This window comes from Durio zibethinus, chromosome 17, assembly GCF_047325235.1.
Source record: "Durio zibethinus cultivar Kanyao isolate XHJ-2024 chromosome 17, ASM4732523v1, whole genome shotgun sequence".
NCBI lineage: Eukaryota > Viridiplantae > Streptophyta > Magnoliopsida > Malvales > Malvaceae > Durio > Durio zibethinus.
The window spans coordinates 2,067,396-2,086,738 of record NC_143178.1 but is presented as its reverse complement, the minus strand read 5'-3'; the positions used below and the strand labels follow the sequence as shown (position 1 = coordinate 2,086,738).

Here is a 19,343-nt window from a genome sequence, read left to right as displayed (position 1 = left end):
CGATAAGAACAAGATTAATCCGGTCATGGATGCGACAGATATCACTCAAAGGTTGTCTCCAAAAGTAAACCTTGTTACTCACTAGAAGTACTATAATTAAAACTTAACTAACTACAATTAAACTGCTTTAAAGTCAACTTGTTTGCTTTATAGTAGGACAGGTAACAAATTAGAGAGGGAGTTAATTAAGATATATATGTTAAAGAGATAGTAATTATTAACTAAGCATGGGGACAGGAAAGTCTGTTATATTGAGTTATGAGACATAGCTGGTAAGAGTTCCTTGTTGTTGGTATTTGATGGCCAAGGAGACAGGACGATGTAAACAATAGTAGACAAAGTAAGATCAGTGTTTGTTGAATTCTTGTTTAAGTCGAAATTGGCGAAAACAGCTATGTCAGAAGGAGACCATTCAGCTTCGTGTCTTATCGATATTAAAGGAAGTTCCATACCTTTATACTTAGTTAAAGACTTGTTGAAGATAAAGACTTCATGATGCATTTTTATGTTTGAACATTAATGATTGATTAGGATTGGAGAAGGTAAAGCATTGCCACCATCGCCATGGCTATATTTGAAAATACATATCTATCCTAATATATATGTGTAAATTGGTTTTTGTATTCGTGGAATAATAAATATCTTTGAAATGCAATTTATTAAAAGAAGAAATTGAAGGACAAAATTTACGTAAAGTTTTATAGGTAAAATTCATGAATTTTTTTTATTAAAAATGAGTAAATAAAAACTTTAATTAAAAAAATTCAAACCAATAGATTAATAAAGTTTAATATAAAAATGAAAATATGTCAAAAAAATTATTTAAAATATTATTTATAATTTAAATTTGATCAATATTTATTTAACAGTAAAAATTTTATTAATTTTTTATTAAAATGTTTATTTAATAAATATATCAAAATTTATTAAAATTTTTTTAATTTTACAAGCTTAATGTATGTGATAAGATCTTTTAATTTATTGATTTTAATTTTTATTTACTCATTTTTAATAAAAAATTTTACGAATTTCACCTATGAAATTTTATATAAGTTTTTTTCAGAAATTTAATAGGATATTGATTATTGAGGACGTGGGAACTAAAATCATTTATCTCATCAAGATTTGGATGGGTATTAAAAAAAAATCAAGGTGGGCAAATTCGTTCGTACCCCACGGCCTCAATCTCGCCATAGTTGCAACTCAGTAGAGGAAAATTAATCAGCTATGTCACTGGAAATCAATTGATTAAATAAAGAATGAAACAAAACATTTAAGAAGCAAAGTTGGAAAAGTTTTTTGTCCAAATTTTAATATAGAAATTTGGAACTAAATAAAGCATGTAAAACATGTCTAAGGAACAAGACAAACAAATGGAGAAAATGAAAGTTCGATTATACATATATACATGATCCTATGCTTCTTCACACGTTGGTTGTTTGGTCATATATACCGGAACAAGTCACATGACAAAATAATTGAGAAAAAAAACGACAATAGCATAGCATCTCTTATGCTTCAAGCCAAATGAAAGAAACTTCATTAGCATTACCATTCTCTTGTTATATTCTGATAATGGTATTTCACTAACTTCCAATCGGTCGGAAGTAAATAACAAAAATTTACCTGCCATTGATTTTCTTTCTTTCGACTTGGTTCTCTCTCTTTTTTTCACTTTTTCCTTTAACTTCACTTTTAATTAGTATAATGGTGAGTTTTTAGCTTCAGTGATCAAAATTAAATATCCGACAATTTTAAATAAAAATAAAATCATAGGACTAAGATTACATAAGGGAGCGAGTCTTAATTTATAATTTTATTACTCTTAAAATCATTGCTATTGTGTTTTGATTCTTTATATCATATACCTAAATCAAGTCAAGAGAAATTATTTCATGTCAATTAAAAAAACATATGATATATTTGGATATTATTTTAAATTAGATTGAAGAGATCAGCAGGAAGTGCATGAGAAATTTGAAGCAATAAATATAGGTGGCGTTGCAGCCAAAGTATGTCGACAATGTCTGTGCTAGACAAAGGAATAGGATGCTGGTTGAGTTGAGTGGACAAAGTTATTATAATGTCAATGTTGCAAAAATCCAAATGCTTGCTACAAGATTTGAGTGATATGCCCGGTGTTAGGGTTTTAATTTGTCTCTACCTTTCTCTCTTTAAGCCCATCACCGTTGCCTCCCCCCCCCCCTCTATTTACCCATTGTGCCCATTTCATTCCTCATAAACTCTCTATCACCTATCTTAAATGTTTCTAGCAACATGGCTGCTGGGCTTGGTCTTCTCTCATTGAACCAACGTCAAAAGTTAGCTCAATCTCAACAAACTCAGAACCAACATCATCACCATCACCAGGCTAACCCTAAGTTAACTGCTGTGTCGACGTGGATGTGGAACCCTAAGGTGCAGCCTCAGGAAGCAGATGATGATTCGTGGGAGGTTAGGGCCTTTGCTGAGGACACAGGTAATGTGATGGGCACAACTTGGCCTCCAAGGTCTTATACTTGCACTTTTTGCAGAAGGGAATTCCGGTCAGCTCAAGCACTTGGGGGTCACATGAATGTGCACCGCCGTGACAGGGCTCGGCTTCACCAAACACAACCAGCTGGCACTGTTGCATTAATTAATCTAACCTCATCATCTTCTGCTACTACTTCCTCATCTACTCTCTTAATCCCAACTCAAGAAGTGGCCACAAATGGCGGTTTGTGCCTCCTCTACCAATTACCTAGCCCTAATGGCCATGGGGTTTTCGCTTCTCCACCTATGAATGCATGCTCTATTGATTCACCTTCGACCCTTCTCTCTATTTCACCCTATCCCTCTAACAACCTAATGGCAGCACCATTTATAAATTATCCGGTAACGCCTCCAGGGTTGAATAATTCTTCTTCTTCTTCACTCTGCTACTCAACCATAGCCGAACCATCAACGACTTCGGCGGATAATATCAATACTGATGGCAACAATATCAGCAACAACTGCAAGGAAACATCAATTGAAGAGCTTGATCTAGAGCTTCGACTGGGGCATAGACCAACAACATCTTGACAGAAAAAAAAGGAGTACAAGAAAAATCAAATAGAGTGAGTGTGCAATTTTTTTCTTTATATATTTTAGCCAGTTTGAGGAAGAGTGCCAATGGATATTGTATAAGGTAGTCTAGTTTTGATTAACTTGCTGTGACATTTTTTTGTTTTTCAATGCTTGATGTAAAATATTTCGTTTACCATGTATGAAAGTGCTATTGAGAGGCAAGAAAACTGCCCTGTAAATTGAAGAAAAAGAAGGATTTAATTTGAAGAAGAAGAAATGAAAACAAGATTAGGGTTTGAGTGATAGACTGGTCAGTTAGCAGTGCAGTGTCATTTTCTATTAAAGGTTTTTCTGAGCAAGACAGTGTCCCTGTGAGCATATAATTCCGCGGTGATTATTTTTATTAGGGCTAGCTAGTTAGCTACAGCTTACAAGACTCAATCCTCTTGTTCATATAAAACTACAGAAATGCCATTTGTCTCTGCATTTTTAGTCACTTGGGAAAGTAACTTCTTTTACCAAACATTTATCGATAAACAGTGAGGAAAGACAGATTTATCTCATTGGGATTTGTAAATTTAAGATGAATTTAAATACTTGAAGACACATACACACAAAAAATAAAATAAAAATTATTTAGTGTTTTTTCTACTCTTTAAAAAATTACTGTACTCTTTTGGCAAAAAGTTAAATACTATTTTTATTAAAAGATGAAACTTATCAAATTGAGTTTGGTTCTTATCATTTGTAATTTTTTTTAAATTATAATTTTTTAATAAAAATTATTATTCATATATATAAACCCTATATATTATTTTGATCAATATTGCTGAAAGTTTGTTCAAACTTTTGACCAATCAGAAGTATAATTTATGACGATTTATATTATTATTATTATAAAATCAAATTTTACTATTTATTTGACCCTAGGGGATAAAATAACAAATTAATTTATAAATTTTTATATATACTTAAGAAGTAATTAATGGCAATACCACAAGGTATCAAGAAGACGAAAGTGAAATGCAGTTCTGATTTGTTTCTTAGATTTTCGTAACTCATCTGTTAATGAATAATGCATGTCTTTTAGGCCCAACCCATCAAGAAAATTAATGACTAAAAATGAACTACCTGGCCAATTAACTTAATTGGAAAATCTCACTTTCAAATTTTGTAAACTAAGTGAAGTTTTTAAGGGGATGAAGGAAGATTAACAAAATAAACCAATTGATATTTTATGTAATTTTCTATTTTGCTTGTAGAATAGAATAAAAAGCATTAAGTTCAGTTTCTTCTTTATAATCCTTTCCAACTTCATATGGCAGAAACTTCCTTGTTTGGATAAAATTTAAGAAAACTAAAAATGCATGAAATATGTGTGATGGTCTCCAAAGTTTCATTTCATATCCATGAAATGTTTCCAAAAGGACGTAATCATCTCATGTTGGAGCCTGACATTTAACCAAGTAGCTGATCTGCAAATCCTTAAAAAATGACTTTGATTGGTTCAGCTGCTACATGTTTCCTGTTATATCTAGAGTTTTCCTCAAATCTCATGCTACGTATTCCAATTTATTTAGTTTATAAATATCAACCAGCTGCCTCTCATTAACTTCATATTATTGTCACATGGTACAGAATTAAATCTATACAAATTAATCAGCCTCAACAAACTTTCCTGTCAACTTGATATTTAAAACATATAGTATATCATATGCAATTTACCCTTTATAGCGATGCGTTAAGCCATTAATTTGTTCTGTGGAAAAAATTTAACAATTTGTCTGTCAAAAATTTAATAAGAGAGAGTTGGGGTTTCCACATTTCTTTTAGTTGGTGCTGTGGGGATGAACCTGTGACCCCAAATGTTCTTGGCAAAGGTGGGGTATAGCTGGTTGGAAGGGAAGGCTACCCTTTTTCCTGGCTTGCAGCACTGACTAGTTAGTGCCTAGCTAGTCGTCAATCTGTTTTATCTCTTTCCATTTATGTTTTCTTATGCTAATTTTTTTTGTTCTTTTGGATGCTTAATAAAACTGTACTTGTCGGCTTATGTCGTTTCTGTTGGACTGTTTTTAGACCTGCAATGCAGCCCTATTTCCTACAAAGGTCCAGCAGCTTCACCACACAGCTAGCCAATGGTTCCTTCTTTCATGGCCAAAATGAAAACCAAAGTAACAAACATTCCCTAAAGTCAGATAAATGCAAGAGTTAAAACCTATTTCTTCCATGTCATTTTCTTGTTTTCTGATCCAATCTGTGCCCTCTTTGTCACCTCAAAAAGCTTGCTTTTATATATGAGAGAGAGAGAAATAGCTCCTTGAAAATTCTTTAAACCCAAACTATCTTTGCATGTTTATTTCTCTGTCAAACTGTACTGTACTAAGTAAATGATCACGCATTTTTAACCATCAAATGGGGGAGTAATTAATTCGTATATATAATGTGGTCCATTTCATTCGAGAGATGTGAACAGAGACCCACAAAAACTCATGGCCTGGAATTGAATTTGGCTAAGCTAGCCATGTGAAGGCTTCATGACTTCATGTGTCTCATGTGGCGCCACTGGCACTGTTGAAGAAGCATACCATTTTTTTTCCTTGCAGAAGCTGGCGATTTTGCTAAAGAAACCCAAATTACTTTGCTGTTGATCATCATATCACAGCGCCCAACATGAAATATTATTCCCCTCTGGATCTGAAATAAACAGAAGCTCTGAGGATGAATAATTAACCTGCAAAAGCAGGAAAGTACACAATTACACACCTATGTTTAAAAGGTAGATAACAACGTATATGTATTTACTTATTGGTTCTGAAAGTATAATATTTATTAACTATCTAAGGCAAGAATTAAATTTGGTTTTGTTAGTAAAATATCAGTTTATAATAATTAACGAGTCTGAAAAAGTATATTTACACCATTGAGATATATGATAGAAAATACATTTATCTTTTTCAGTTTAAAATTACCATCTTACCCCTGAGATTTGATTAAAAAATAAATTAATCCTTTTAATTTACTAAGTTAATTTTAACTAAAAGATGAATATACCCTTTATTAAATATTAAATATTTATTTTTCTATTTATTTTTATTTTTTTCATTCTTTGTTTTGCTAAAAACTTTTTTAGTTACTAAATAATGAGAATTTAATTAATCTTAAAATACAATTAATTATAATCAAATGAAATCCTACTTAAGTTATATTTTAATTTAAGTAGATGTTGAATATTTTAAATTTATTTTTAATTCAATTGTATGTTTTTAGCATATGAACAGTAACATATTTCTAGAATTATCTTCAACTTAAACAGATCATTAATACATTTAATAAACGATATATCTCCAACCTATTACCAGCTGAAAATTAAACTTATTAAACACTTACTTTTCTCAATATATAGCAGACTGAATAATAGGCAGATAGATACGAAAAATTCATGGTAAAAAAAGCTCAAAAGTGATGATATATATATATATATACACACTTTCCCAGATATAATAAATTTACTATGTATGTACGATACTGAAATTTTTTTCAGAGGGAGAAGTGTTGGACCACTTCACTTAGCTCCCTCCTAAATTGGCTGCATCAATGTTACTTTCATACAATTACAAGATCCCATGGTAATCTCCTTTACCCTGTTTGAGTTAAAATCTTTGCTCCCCATTGACACCAACTTGATTTTGTCTCTCCTTTTCGCACTGCAAGAAATTTTACAAGTACACTTCTATACAACATCTTTTACCCACATTTATTCTTTCTTTTTCTTTTATGTACTTTTTTTTTAATTTATTTGTTACAACCCTTTTAAAAAGGTAAAATTAACATTGCCATGCATCAAACTACATACATTGCACATTGAGATGGCCATTAGTAATCAAGTTATTATTGCCTGTGCCCCTAAGAACCCTCAATTTTCTCAATGGTGGTGGAATGAGAAGATTTTTTACTCCTTCTAATTAATTATATGCTAAGAATTCTATGTAAAGTGATCGTAAATCCTACAACAACTGATCTTCTTTATTTGGGGTTTTGATAGCATTTTATGATTAGTAGCCAATACAGTTTTTCTATGAAATGCTCATACACAATGGGAATTGGGAAAAAGGTAGAGTGGGACATGCATCACTGATGGAAAAGAGTACCTTCTGAGAAGATACTAAATCTGTGTTTGAGACCTTTGTTTCAACTTTTTACTGCTGAGTGCTGAAGCTGTTGAGAATAACGAGTCAATCCTATGCAGAAAAAAATTTTAAGAGAAAAAAGATTTTTGATAAATAAATTTATATATCTTTTAAAAAAATAAAATTTTTATAAGATTAAGTATAAAAAAAAGATATAAGAGAATTATAAATTTTTATAAGATAGATATATTTTAAAATTTTTAAAAATTTACGTTTTATGAATGTATATATTTATATATTTGAGTGAATTAAAAGAAAGTGAGATAGTTCATATAAATATGATACATTTACGTTTTATATATGTGTATATTTATATATTTATGAGTAGATTAGAACAAATTAAAAAAATTCACATATATATAATGCATGTGAGTGATTAAAAGATATTGAGATGATTCACATAAATATAATAAATTGATGCATATAAATACGTGTTTATATGAATTAAAAATATTTTATAAAATTAAAAAAGATTTAGAGTATTTATGAATATTAATGCGACTTATATGATTATATACTTATAATTTTTTATAAATAATAATTTTTTTATTTATGAATATAAATTAATTAAATTGAATTATGTTAAATTATAATTTTTTTATGATTAATTAATTATTTAATTATATTTTCGAATAAGATCAGATTTTTGGTCTGACTAAAGGTACATTATCCTTTCAGCCTTTGCCCCTGTCCTCGACCCCACCAAAATCTGTAGCTAGGACGGTATTTATAGGCCTGATCAGATGATTTTAACTACTGGCTCTAGCCACCCTTGCTTGGTCCCCTCCCCAACCGATCTCCTCTCCACCCCCCTCCCCTCCACTCCCCTCCCCTCCCTTTAGATATCATTCATGATAAAATTTTGACAATCATCACAAAGCCACCCCTAATTCATTTATTGTTCCTCTGCAATAGTGTTTTTCTTTTCTTTGCTGAAATATTGAAAACCCCATTTGACTAAAGCCCTTTTAAATGCAAGAAATGAAAACCTCTTTAAAACCTCCCTCTGATGCTTAGACTTTCAAGTACTTCGCCACTTATTTTTTTATTATTATTTTTCTTCTTTCTTTTCAACACCTGAGAGAAGCTGAGCAGGAAAGACTAAACAGTAGTAATATCGACCAAGATTCTGATAGTTAAAAGTTAACATATACATGAATGCTGGGGTCGTTTAGTTGAGAGTAAAAAAAGTAATGAAAATGTAGTGACTGGGAAAAAGTGCGTGGGTGGTAAGGTGGGCTTTGAGGAATAGTCATGGTCAGTGCATGGGGCTCATATTCCCAGGTCACCCCTCCCACAAAGTCAGTAATCATTGCCTTTCTCTTACCTTCATCTGCATGGGAAGCCCCTCTGGCCCTCTCTTTAACAATCACTGTTATTACAGTGACACTTCTATAAACACTGCAAACACAACCAAACTTTTGTGTAGACCTTTGAGCTTGTTTTTTAGCAAACAAAACCCATGTTCAGATCATGTTTCTAAACCTGTTTTGCTGCTATGATTTCTCTGTTGTTTTTATATATAGTTAAGGCGGTAGTTGCCTAATATTTCTTCTGTCCGATTTTATTTTATTTTATTTTATCAAACAAACATTTTTTTATTTTTATTTTTTTTTTGTTCATCCCCTTAGGTCTGATCAGTCTTTTTTCTTTTTCCATGGGTAGTTTTTTTTTTAATTAAATTCGTATCAATTGGATTATAATTAGTGAATTTGTTTAGTACCCTACCCTTTTAGCAAAAAGAAAACATTAATCTCTAATTTATGATATTTTAGCTGAAACCGAATATGGGTAGTTAATGGAATATGCTTTAGGGATTCAAGATTTTTACCAATCTCTGTCGCCAAAATTTGGGTGATTCGAAAACTTTGTTACAATGGCCTGAGTTATATATAAAACAAAAAAAGCCCCTTTTTTTTTTAACTTGGGTAAAGCATCAAACAGGATCAAGAAATTTGCAGTCTTTGGGTTCTCATTTTTGGATTGGACCAACCTCTAGCCCAAGGAGTAACTTTTAATCCCACATCGGCCTGCTTTCCAAACCAACTTTTTTTTCTAATGCAAAATAGTGTGTGCTTTGACTTTGAGAGCCTCTCAATGAAACTTGCATGCAGCTAGAAAATTTTAGCAGACTGATATGCTGATTCCTAATGAAAAGAAAAGATATTTCATGTGTTTTTCATTCTCAATGTCATTATTAACTTTAAAGTTGTTCATTATATGCAGGTTTTAAATGAATTAGAGTTAGGCATGAAGACACTTAAAAAACTCCAGTTACGAATTTATAAGGACTTTTTACCTTGTTAAATGAGTAAATATATGAATTTACTACACCGTCAATCACGAAATTATCTCAATGGAATTGTAAGTTTTGAATTTTAGATTAGTAACTTTATTTTTGTGAAGACTAATAATATATACTAAATAATTAAAAATATCAATATAATTCAAATTTAATCAATATTTATTTAATAATAAAAATTTTATTAATATTTTTATTAAAATTATCTATCAAAAATTTATCAAAATTTATTTATTTTTTTCAAAATTTATACACTTAAATCATATTTGACATATAAAATAATAAATAAAATAAGATGATAATTATTCTACAATAATTTTGAATTTCAATTTTAATTTTAGGTTTATCATTTTTAATAATAAATTTCACAAATTTTACTTTCAAAAAAAACAAAAGAAAAAACCTCTCCTACTAATGTTTTGTCTTTTTCTTTTTTTTCTTTTTAGTTTTTTTTTTTCATTTTATAAAATCAATTGAAAATCATTCCTACAGGTGTAAGTCTTTGTCTCGTTATTGCAAACTTTATTTTTTCTTAAATTAATGAGACTTTGTTAACAAATAACTTAATACAATAATAATATAACAAATGTTTAAAATACTATAATTTGTGGAAAATTCATATGTGAAAATGATATTTAACCTTTTTTTTTTGTTGGTTAATATTTTTCTTGTAGTGGAACTTCATAGATTCTTGTTGTTCACACTGTCTCTGATTACTCTCTTTTTAAGAATTCATTAACTTCTTGTCTTTTTCTTTTATTTTATTTATTAATAAGTACTTCTAATGATAGAGTATTGATTATGCAAACTTCCCATTCTTTTACAGTATTGTTTTGTCCTTGAACTGTTGATTAAAAGAAGGATTAAATATTAATTCATATTTTAATTTAATTATTTTTAAAATTATTTTTAAAATGCATCAAATTATAATTTTGATTGCAAAATTTTTATTTAATATATATATATATATATATTAAATTTGTTCGTGGATTAAACTTTTTATCCTAATAAGATTTTTAAATTTAAATTCGGGATAATATTTAATTAATATAAAATTGAAATTGAACGAAGAAAGAAAATATGGTTGAGGAAGCGATGCTACCAAATTCATAACTCCAATGAAATTAAGGAAATAAAATAGATAAGACATTCTCTTTCTATATATAAATCTCATTTTTCATCGTTTTTTAAATCTTGCATAATTAACATTATTATGCATGGATTTTTTTAATAAATTAATATATTATTATAACTTATATTTACAAAATTATGAATTTGAAAAACTTTATATATATAAAATAGTATTTTAAATCAGATAAATAATAAAATACGAGATATAAGGATGAATTAAAAAAAAAAAAAAAAAGAGTTTTGGTGTATCATCTAAAGATTCTTGGTATCTTCTTAAAACACGTGTCGCTTTCTCATTGCTCCGAACTAAAAATAATATCCCTGAGCAAACCGCACGTACACGGCGTACGTTAGCACCATCCTTGACCCCATGCGTTACGTACCCGACTTCCCGTTAAACCGGCTGTAATCAGGTGCGGGCACTAGTTCCCTATTCTACCACTCATTTCTCACCCCGTGGCAAAATTCTTAAAAAAAGGCCACATGCAAGTGAACAGAAGCGCTGCCGTCAAGAGAACTCCAATGTCTTGAAAGTCAACGACGTAGAAAACATAAGAGCAAGTACGGCCTATATCACACAGACATTATTACTACCAAATAAAAATCTAATCAAATTTCATTATATATATATATATATATATATATATACACACACGCTTCAAATAGACTGAAGAAGGGAGCAAAGAAAACGTTGGAAAAAAACAGAGGCAAGGAGAGAAAAAGAGGTCTTATAAATTCTGCTTCTTTGTCTCCCGATTTTCATGTCCTTGTGTTTCTTTCTTTCATCAGTTAAGGTTGTCTTGTCTGGGTTGAGTTTTGTCCTTGTGTTTTGGTTTTCCTTTATTAATATTATTATTTTTGTTTGGGATATGAGAAAAGTGGGATATGAGAATGTGTATGAGGGTGAAAATGAGGTTTCAAAGCCAAAGGGATGGAATTTCTTTTTTACTTTTTCTTTTGTTTGTGGGGTTCAACTTTGTTGGCACTAGAATTGGTGATCAGGGCTAATTATTAAAAAAGTTTAGGCTTTTTTAGTTTTTGATTTCTGGTTTTGGGTTGTTTGTTTGGATAGATGAGTCTTTTTCTGTTGCTTTTCCTTGATTTGTTTTACATGTTTGATTGACATTTTTGTATTGCTAAAGATTGGTTGACGTCTCTTGTGGATTGTCAAGATTGCTTGTAAAGTTCAAGTGACCATTTTTCTTCTTCAAATATGAATTACTCAGTTTGTGTGAAGATATATATTTTTAGCATAAATGTTAGGTGGTTTAGTTCTTGTGTTGCATTGGTTATGGAAAAAATAAAAGATTGACTCTTTTTAATCCATTAAATTCAAGATGATCTGAAAATATTTATATTTTTGTTTCTTTTCTGTTCTTTTCTCTTGTATTCTCATTAATCAATCGAATGTTTGTCAAATTTTATTGTATTTGTTGTGTTTTTGGTGTAGTGTGTTAACTTTGTGGCTTTAGCATTCTAATTTTCCTAAATTACTGAAAATTCTTCTAAATGTGTTATCGTTTGATATTTGTGCAGGTCACATAAGTTGTGAAAGGGAATTTCTGTTCAGAAGGTCTTGCTGATGAAGCTGGCTGCAATTTTCCATTGAATATGGTGAGAAATTACGATGTGGCATAATAAGTTCATTCTTTTAATTTCTTTTCCAGTTTTCTGTCAATTACGATTCAATGAACAAAATTCTCATGCAAATTAAGTGCATTGCTGATCTTTTAAGCTCATTTCAGAGTTCTTGTGATAAATTTGTCGAGTTTGTTAGTTTAGTTCTGTCTGGGGTTTGGAATAGAGCCAACGGGTTATTTCAGGGCATTGAGACAGGTTTTGTTTTGTGTTGACTTATTTTGATACTTCTTTTTACCTTTCATGAACACTGTTTATCTTGGTTTGACTTGAATGCGTCTTTAGTGGAGTTAAAAAAAATATAATCAAGCAAATAACTAAGTGATATACTTTGTTTTGTCTTTTATGTCATTTGGATTGTGCCGTAAGAAGGAACATAGTAATCTGGATACTGGATTGATGTTGGAAATATTGACTCAAATTTCATAAGAGATTTGTTAGAGATTTATTTGAGATTTGTCAGATATTGCTTGATGGACAAAAAGACTTGCAAAAGAAGAATTCTAAGAGAAAGAGGATTCTTAATAGGTAAGTTTGACTTGCAAGAGAAGAATTCTAAAAGAAAATGGATTCTTAATAGGCAAGTTTGACTTACAGGAGAAGAATTCTAAGAGGAGTGAGATTCTTAATGGGCAAGTTTGTATGGTTATAAATAGGTGAAGTCTCTACAGGGTTAGGTATGAAAAAAAGATGTAAAAGAGTTGTAGTGTTTTTGTGGGATAGACATCCCATAGGAGTATTGGGGCTCTACGTTTTATGGGTGTGTATGTTTATTTGTAAATGGACTAGAAGAGACTGAAAGGGTCCACATAAGTATGATGTATGGGAACATATGGGTATGTGTTTGGTTGTGTTGAAAGGGTGCACAAGAGTTTGGGTTTGTGTTTGTTTGGGTTGAGAATACTTCATAGGACTAGAGGAGATTGAGAGTGTCTTATGAGTATTGATTGTTGAGTGAGGTTGATGATATGATGTATGTTTGTAATTCTTTACAACTAGTGGATCTTTTTTTTCATCCGTGGATGTAGGTCAATTGGACCGAATCACGTTAAATTGTTGTCTCTTGTGTGTTTGATTTATTAGTTGATTTCGCTTCTGCTGTGTGTGATTGGATTGGAAGCTTTTAGCCCAACAAATGGTATCAGAGCTGTGGTGATCTCCAACAATTGACATGTGTGAATTCAGTGTAAATTTAAAGTTTCTTTTTTCTTGAGCTTCATTTGTGATATGTGAGCACTTTGAAAATTAACGAAGCATCTCTATTCCATATTCTGAAAGGAGTTCCAATAGGTTTTGTTTTTATATTTATTTTCCCTTTGCTTAGAAAGAATGTGGTTATATGGATACTGATCGGCATTTGTGAATTCAGTGTATATTTTAAGTTTCTTTTTCTTGAGCTTTGTTCAGATGCATGGGGACTTTCGAAAGCAATGAAGTATCCCCGAATGCAATATTATTTTCATTATATACCATTAAATAGAACACATGGAAAATGTAGAAAACTTCCATAGCTTCACCTATATTATAAATTCTATGCAACTGTGATATTGCTTTGTTTATTTTGTGTGATTCTTTTTAATCTTGCTCTTGCAGTCTTCTTGAACAGCAAGCTTTTGCTAAGTTATATTGTTTTCTTTAAAGTTTTTTCTTTCTTGGTCGTGATTCTCTATTGCCTATCAGGGATTTTTTTAATGCTGAAAAAGGATTTGGCAGTACCCTATTCTCAAGCAGTAAATTAGGTTTAAAAGAAGAATCTGGGTCATGCACCATGTGTGCTCCTTCATGCTCACCATGTTTGCCTTCTGAACAAATGGTATCAATGGCAAAAAAACTACCGGGTTTACATGCGAAGCCTGTCAAAAAAAGGATAGTAACGGTTGCTCTTTTTATGATGCTGATTTGTCATCTCCTCGGGTAAATAGTGCGTGCAATGATAGACATCATACAAGCGGTGAGACAAGTCACCGTCTCAGTGCATGTTTGAGTCGCGAATCCTTTTCTGAAAATGCAGAGAGTGAAGAAACATTGAGGGACGTAACACCTCTGAAGGCATTAAGATGACTGTAAAAGCAAACCTGCATCAAACTTGTGCAAATAATTACGATTCATTGAAAGTACCAATCTGTCATGATAAGGTTGTCTTAAATCAGCTTAAGAAGCAGGAGGAGTCAGAGTTTCATGGAGATAACAACTCCTTTGTTTATGGATCAGACTACGCAAAGACAAGGGCTAGTGACCATAACAGTTATGCAGAGAAGAAAAATACATCTTATGGCTCAGCTTCAGTATATAGTTTCTCTGAGACTGAAAAGGCTGTTAACGGTCAACCTGCTTCTTGTTGTTTAGTTGGTAGTCCTTGTGGCGAGGTAGAAGATAATCATCCAAGGAGGTCAAATAGATCTTCCGATGAGTCTTCGCAAGAGATTTTGTGTTGTTCAAACAAATCAGACTTTTCTGAAATTTCATCCTTACTAGATTCCTGTGCTGGTGCTAGCTTGGCAAAGGTGTTCTAGATTCTTGAAATTCCTTCTTTTATGTGGTAAATTTTATATATATATATATATATATATATTGCTTTGAAGTTGCTTAGAATTTGAAACTAAAATTTAATCTTCATTTCTAAGGAGAACATTCTGAGTGCTCTGAGGAACAAGTCCAATCATCTTCTGCAAGAGCAGATGCCTTACAGGTTGGCAGTCAGATTGGTGATGAACATAACTCTGCTGAATCTATGCAGGTTGGTACTGGAATAAATGAAAGACAGAAAACAGCGGAATTAAAGTCCAGTACAGTGGTTAAGGAAGTTAATACAGAAGAAACTACTATTGGGTCGCGGCCTGCTGCTTGTAGTGATGGATCAGACAGCACAGAGTATGAAGTATGTATTGTGTTATTCCTGTTACATTCTTATGTTTGGCATCTTTACACAAGGCCTTGACGTGGCTAACACTAGACTAATTAAACTTTTAGGTTGCTAGAAAAAGGTGATTAGAAAGCTTTGTATGTTACCAACAAATTTATTTGGCTTGAGAAAGCATGGAAGAAAATCTATTAAGAATGCTGGCTCTATGATACCTACTTCTCATTCAAAGAATAGATGTTTGAGGAAAGTTTTTATAAGTCTCTAATTATGCATGAATTACAACGATGGTATTCCTTCAAAATGTTGCTTCTCATATCTTGTCATCCAACTGATATCTTCATGGCCTTGAGATGCTTGCAAATGAAATTTTTATTGTCTTTTCTTGCTTTATTTTCCCTGCTTAACAGAGTATGACTTCTGTATCTTAATTATTGTCTCTGGATAAGCAGGTAAAAGTTTGTGATATATGCGGTGACATAGGACGAGAGGAGTTGCTTGCTGTTTGTAGCAACTGCAATGATGGGGCAGAACACATGTAGGTCCCATATCTCTGTCTCTCGCATGCATGCATGTTTGCCCTTTTCTTCATATCTTTACACCTTAAAGTGTATAATGCTTGTGCTTTTATAGCATCTTCCTTTTTTCGTGGGATGCTGAAATATTTACATTCTATTTCCATGAACCAGTTATTGCATGCGTGTGAACATGGACAATGTTCCCAAAGGTGATTGGATGTGTGAGGAATGCATGTTCAGTAAAGAAACTGAGAAGCAAAGAGAAGACGAATTAGAGGGAGGAGTTAGGATTTTTAAAAAAACATACTCTGTAGAATCAGAAACCAAAGATTTGGAGGTTGAGGAAAGCAAAGCACATTCAGTTAGTTCAATGCCTTTGTACTCTTCTAAGAGACCTGTAGGCAGTTCACAAGCAGTGAGAAAAAGGCCTTTTGGAACAGTTTCACCTAACACATCGAGTTCCAGCAGCAAAACTTCAATGCATCAATCTGGAGGCCACTCTTCTAGCACTACTATGAAAACTGTGCGCATTCCTGTCGAATCAAGTAGTAAATCACCTAAATTGTCATCACAATCTCAGGTGTCAAAGGGTATATTTCTCATACACCTTAATGGCGAAGCTGTGCTTTATTAACTAGAATATAAACATATAACTCTCATTGACTAACTGAATAAGTTTTTATTCTGTCATTGCAGGATTTCTTTTCAAGTCAAAATCATTCTCTGCTCTGAGCTTAAAAGAGGATGTCCAACAGCTGAAGGAAGGTAGTTTCCACAGTGAAGGATTTGCTAAAGAAACTGCTGCCAGTGAGAGTAAGGGTAGAGTTCAAATGATGTCTAAATCTATGTCATTGAAGAATATGAGGTCATATAGTGTGAATAACAGTAATCATGACGTTAAATCACTTCCTAACTTTTCTCCTGGTGAGGATTTGAAGGGATCAAGGCATCCAAAAGGACAGTATTCTGCTAAGACAGAAAAGAAATTGAGATTAGTAAACAGTGATTCATATGCATCATTGGCTGATCAAAGAATTGCATCCCCTGGCGAAAATAGTTTGCCACACCCTTCAAATTCCTCTTGTCATGATGTAATGGCTGTGAAAGGTCATGAAATATTAGATAATTCATTGAAAATATCTGGTCATTCTTGCCAAGGAAGTTCACCAAATGAAGGGAAAAAGAGAGTTGTCAATGTGAGGCAGCATGTTGAGTATTCTACTGAAGTAGTGCTTGCTACCACTATGAAGCATTCAAATGGCAATGTCCAATCTGACGAATGGCCTTGCCTGAGAGATTCGTCTATGTTTGATTCTGAAGTACATATGCCTTCTTGGATTTCTGCTGTTCCACAGCTTGATTATATATGGCAGTATGGGTTTTTGTTCCTTTCTTATTGTTTGTTTTGAAGCTTGCCAATGACTCTTCATCTCATGGCTTAGCTTTTAAGTGTCTCAAACAATACTTTGTGACGTGTGTTGCAGTGGCAAGTTCGAAATTCAAAGGAGTGGAGGACTTCCATTTACTTGTGATGGGATGCAAGCACACTTATCAATTTATGCCTCACATAAAGTTCTTGAAGTAGTGCAGAAACTGCCTCGAAAACTATTGTTGGAGGAAGCACCTCGATTGAGCATGTGGCCCACTCAATTCATGAAATGTCATGCTACTGAAGATAATATTGCTCTTTACTTTTTTGCGAAGGACCTTGACAGGTTTCTGAAAATATTTCTTTGTTTAGAAGAGCTAACTTTCTTGCAGATAACTTAAGTATTTTACGTGCTTCTTGTGCAGTAATGAAAAAAGCTATAAGAACTTGTTGGATAGGATGATTAAGAATGATTTCAGCCTCAAAGGGAATTTTGGAGGGGTTGAGCTTTCAATATTCTCTTCTAACATACTCCCAGGAAAATCTCAGCGTAAGAATTTGATCTTTACATTTAACATGCATTCACAAAAGCAAAATCAAATTTACATATTCAGTTTTTGGTTAAATCTTAATTAGTTTCAACATTGCAGGTTGGAATAACTTGCTGTTTTTATGGGGTGTATTTAGAGTAAAGAGGCTTCACTGCTCACGACAGATTCCAGCCTTGTTTGCTTCTGAGAATTCGCTCCCTCCTGGAAAGTCAAGTCAAAATTTATCCGCATCCTTGGCATCTTTTAATACCCAACAAACATTAAACTCGAACAGTTCACTTGTCTCAAAGGCAGTTACTTCTGGTAGAGTGGTTGAAGTGTGTGAAACCAAAGCATCTTCTTGGGAACAGAAACCCCCAGATTTTCAAACAAGTTGTAGTCAGCAAGTGGGCAGAGTTGACTCATCTCAGGTAATTTTTTGCTTCTACTTGTTTGTTGATGTCTGGCCATTAAAAAGAGAAAAAGGTAGAGAGAGAGAGAGAGAGAGAGAGAGAGAGAGAGAGAGATGAGTGTGGTTTGTCTATTAATTAAACATTGTTTGGGTTGCTTACTTTTGCTCTTTTAATTCCTTTGATGTCTATTAATTATTTATCTTTATTTTTGTTTTGATGACTGTGATGTAGAATTTCTTGCAGAGGGAAGAAAGTGAGTCAAAAAGAAAACATGAAATTGATCTCAATTATTCTCTTCAAGAAAACCAAGAGCATTTCGCAGACTGTACTTCGGTTGATGGAAGACATGACTGCAAGAGGCTGAAGACTAGTCTTAGTGGATTGAACATGGTTAATAATAGCATTAAGGATATAAATGAGAGATGTTCCATTGCTATAGATGGCAAAGGTCCAAGCATTTCTGGTGAATTGAGGTGCAATGGAGCTTATGACATATCCATAGTTTCTCCTCAGTTAGATTCAGTAGCCAATAAATATAGGTGGAAGTCCTTGCAGCGGCAAGTTCTTCCAAATGACAGTGGGAATCGACGAGATTCCAGTGTTTCAAGTCTTGAGCTTAAGCTTGGGGTTGAAAGTAGTTCTTCAGATGAGGGAGATATGCCCCCATTTTTCATGAGCGGTAAAGATTTAGGAGACAAGAATTCTGAAAGAGAAACAAGTGATAGTAATCCTTCACTTGCTCTTTCCCTTGCATTGCCTTATCCTAAAGTTGGCGGCAGAGTATTGAAACCTGATTCAGAAATGAAGTTACCCAAGTGCCAAGAGGTGAACACTACACTGTCACTTTTTGGTTCATCTTCAGACTATTGGGATAGAATAATGGTATTTGATGTAAATAAATAGAGCTCAGACAGTGGTTTCGTGGTGTATACCTGCGTCACTGATAGTAACCTATAGGATGATATTTTCCAAACTTTAAATATGAAAACATACACAAGCTTTCTCACAAACTTATTAATAGTAGTTACCTGTCAAATAAATTGTGGGATTTACCTATCTTTATAATTCGATAGACAAAAAAATCTTATTGCTTGGAACTGAAAACTTGTTACACCCAAATTGACAAGTCATAACTGTTATTTAAACAGATTTTGTTTCATACCCTCTCTCAAATTAATGTTACAGCGATGTTCCACATAAAAATCTCTGCTTAAACTTTTTTTATAGGGATACAAACACGTCCCAAACCTGTCTAAACCATAGATTAATCATTTCTCTTTGTCCTTCATCGTTTAGACAAATACAATAATGTTTCTTTACACATTCATCTTTTATTCAGTACTT

General features: G+C 32.4%; 1 protein-coding gene and 1 pseudogene across 2 annotated transcripts; both read left to right on the top strand.

Moving 5' to 3' along the window:
• The first annotated feature begins 1,786 nt into the window (after positions 1-1,786).
• On the top strand, positions 1,787-3,309 carry LOC111286383 (uncharacterized). Its single transcript, XM_022876309.2, has one exon. The coding sequence runs from the start codon at positions 2,278-2,280 to the stop codon at positions 3,064-3,066; it is 789 nt and encodes a 262-aa protein (XP_022732044.1). The 5' UTR covers positions 1,787-2,277; the 3' UTR covers positions 3,067-3,309.
• Positions 3,310-13,739: 10,430 nt separating this feature from the next.
• Positions 13,740-19,047, top strand: LOC111276330 (ASI1-immunoprecipitated protein 2-like; annotated as a pseudogene). The gene is made up of 11 exons (XR_016328913.1): positions 13,740-13,744; positions 13,903-13,929; positions 13,990-14,813; positions 15,047-15,187; positions 15,622-15,707; positions 15,859-16,277; positions 16,384-17,059; positions 17,172-17,402; positions 17,482-17,606; positions 17,707-18,017; positions 18,231-19,047. The product of XR_016328913.1 is annotated as an ASI1-immunoprecipitated protein 2-like (transcript).
• The last annotated feature ends 296 nt before the right edge of the window (positions 19,048-19,343 follow it).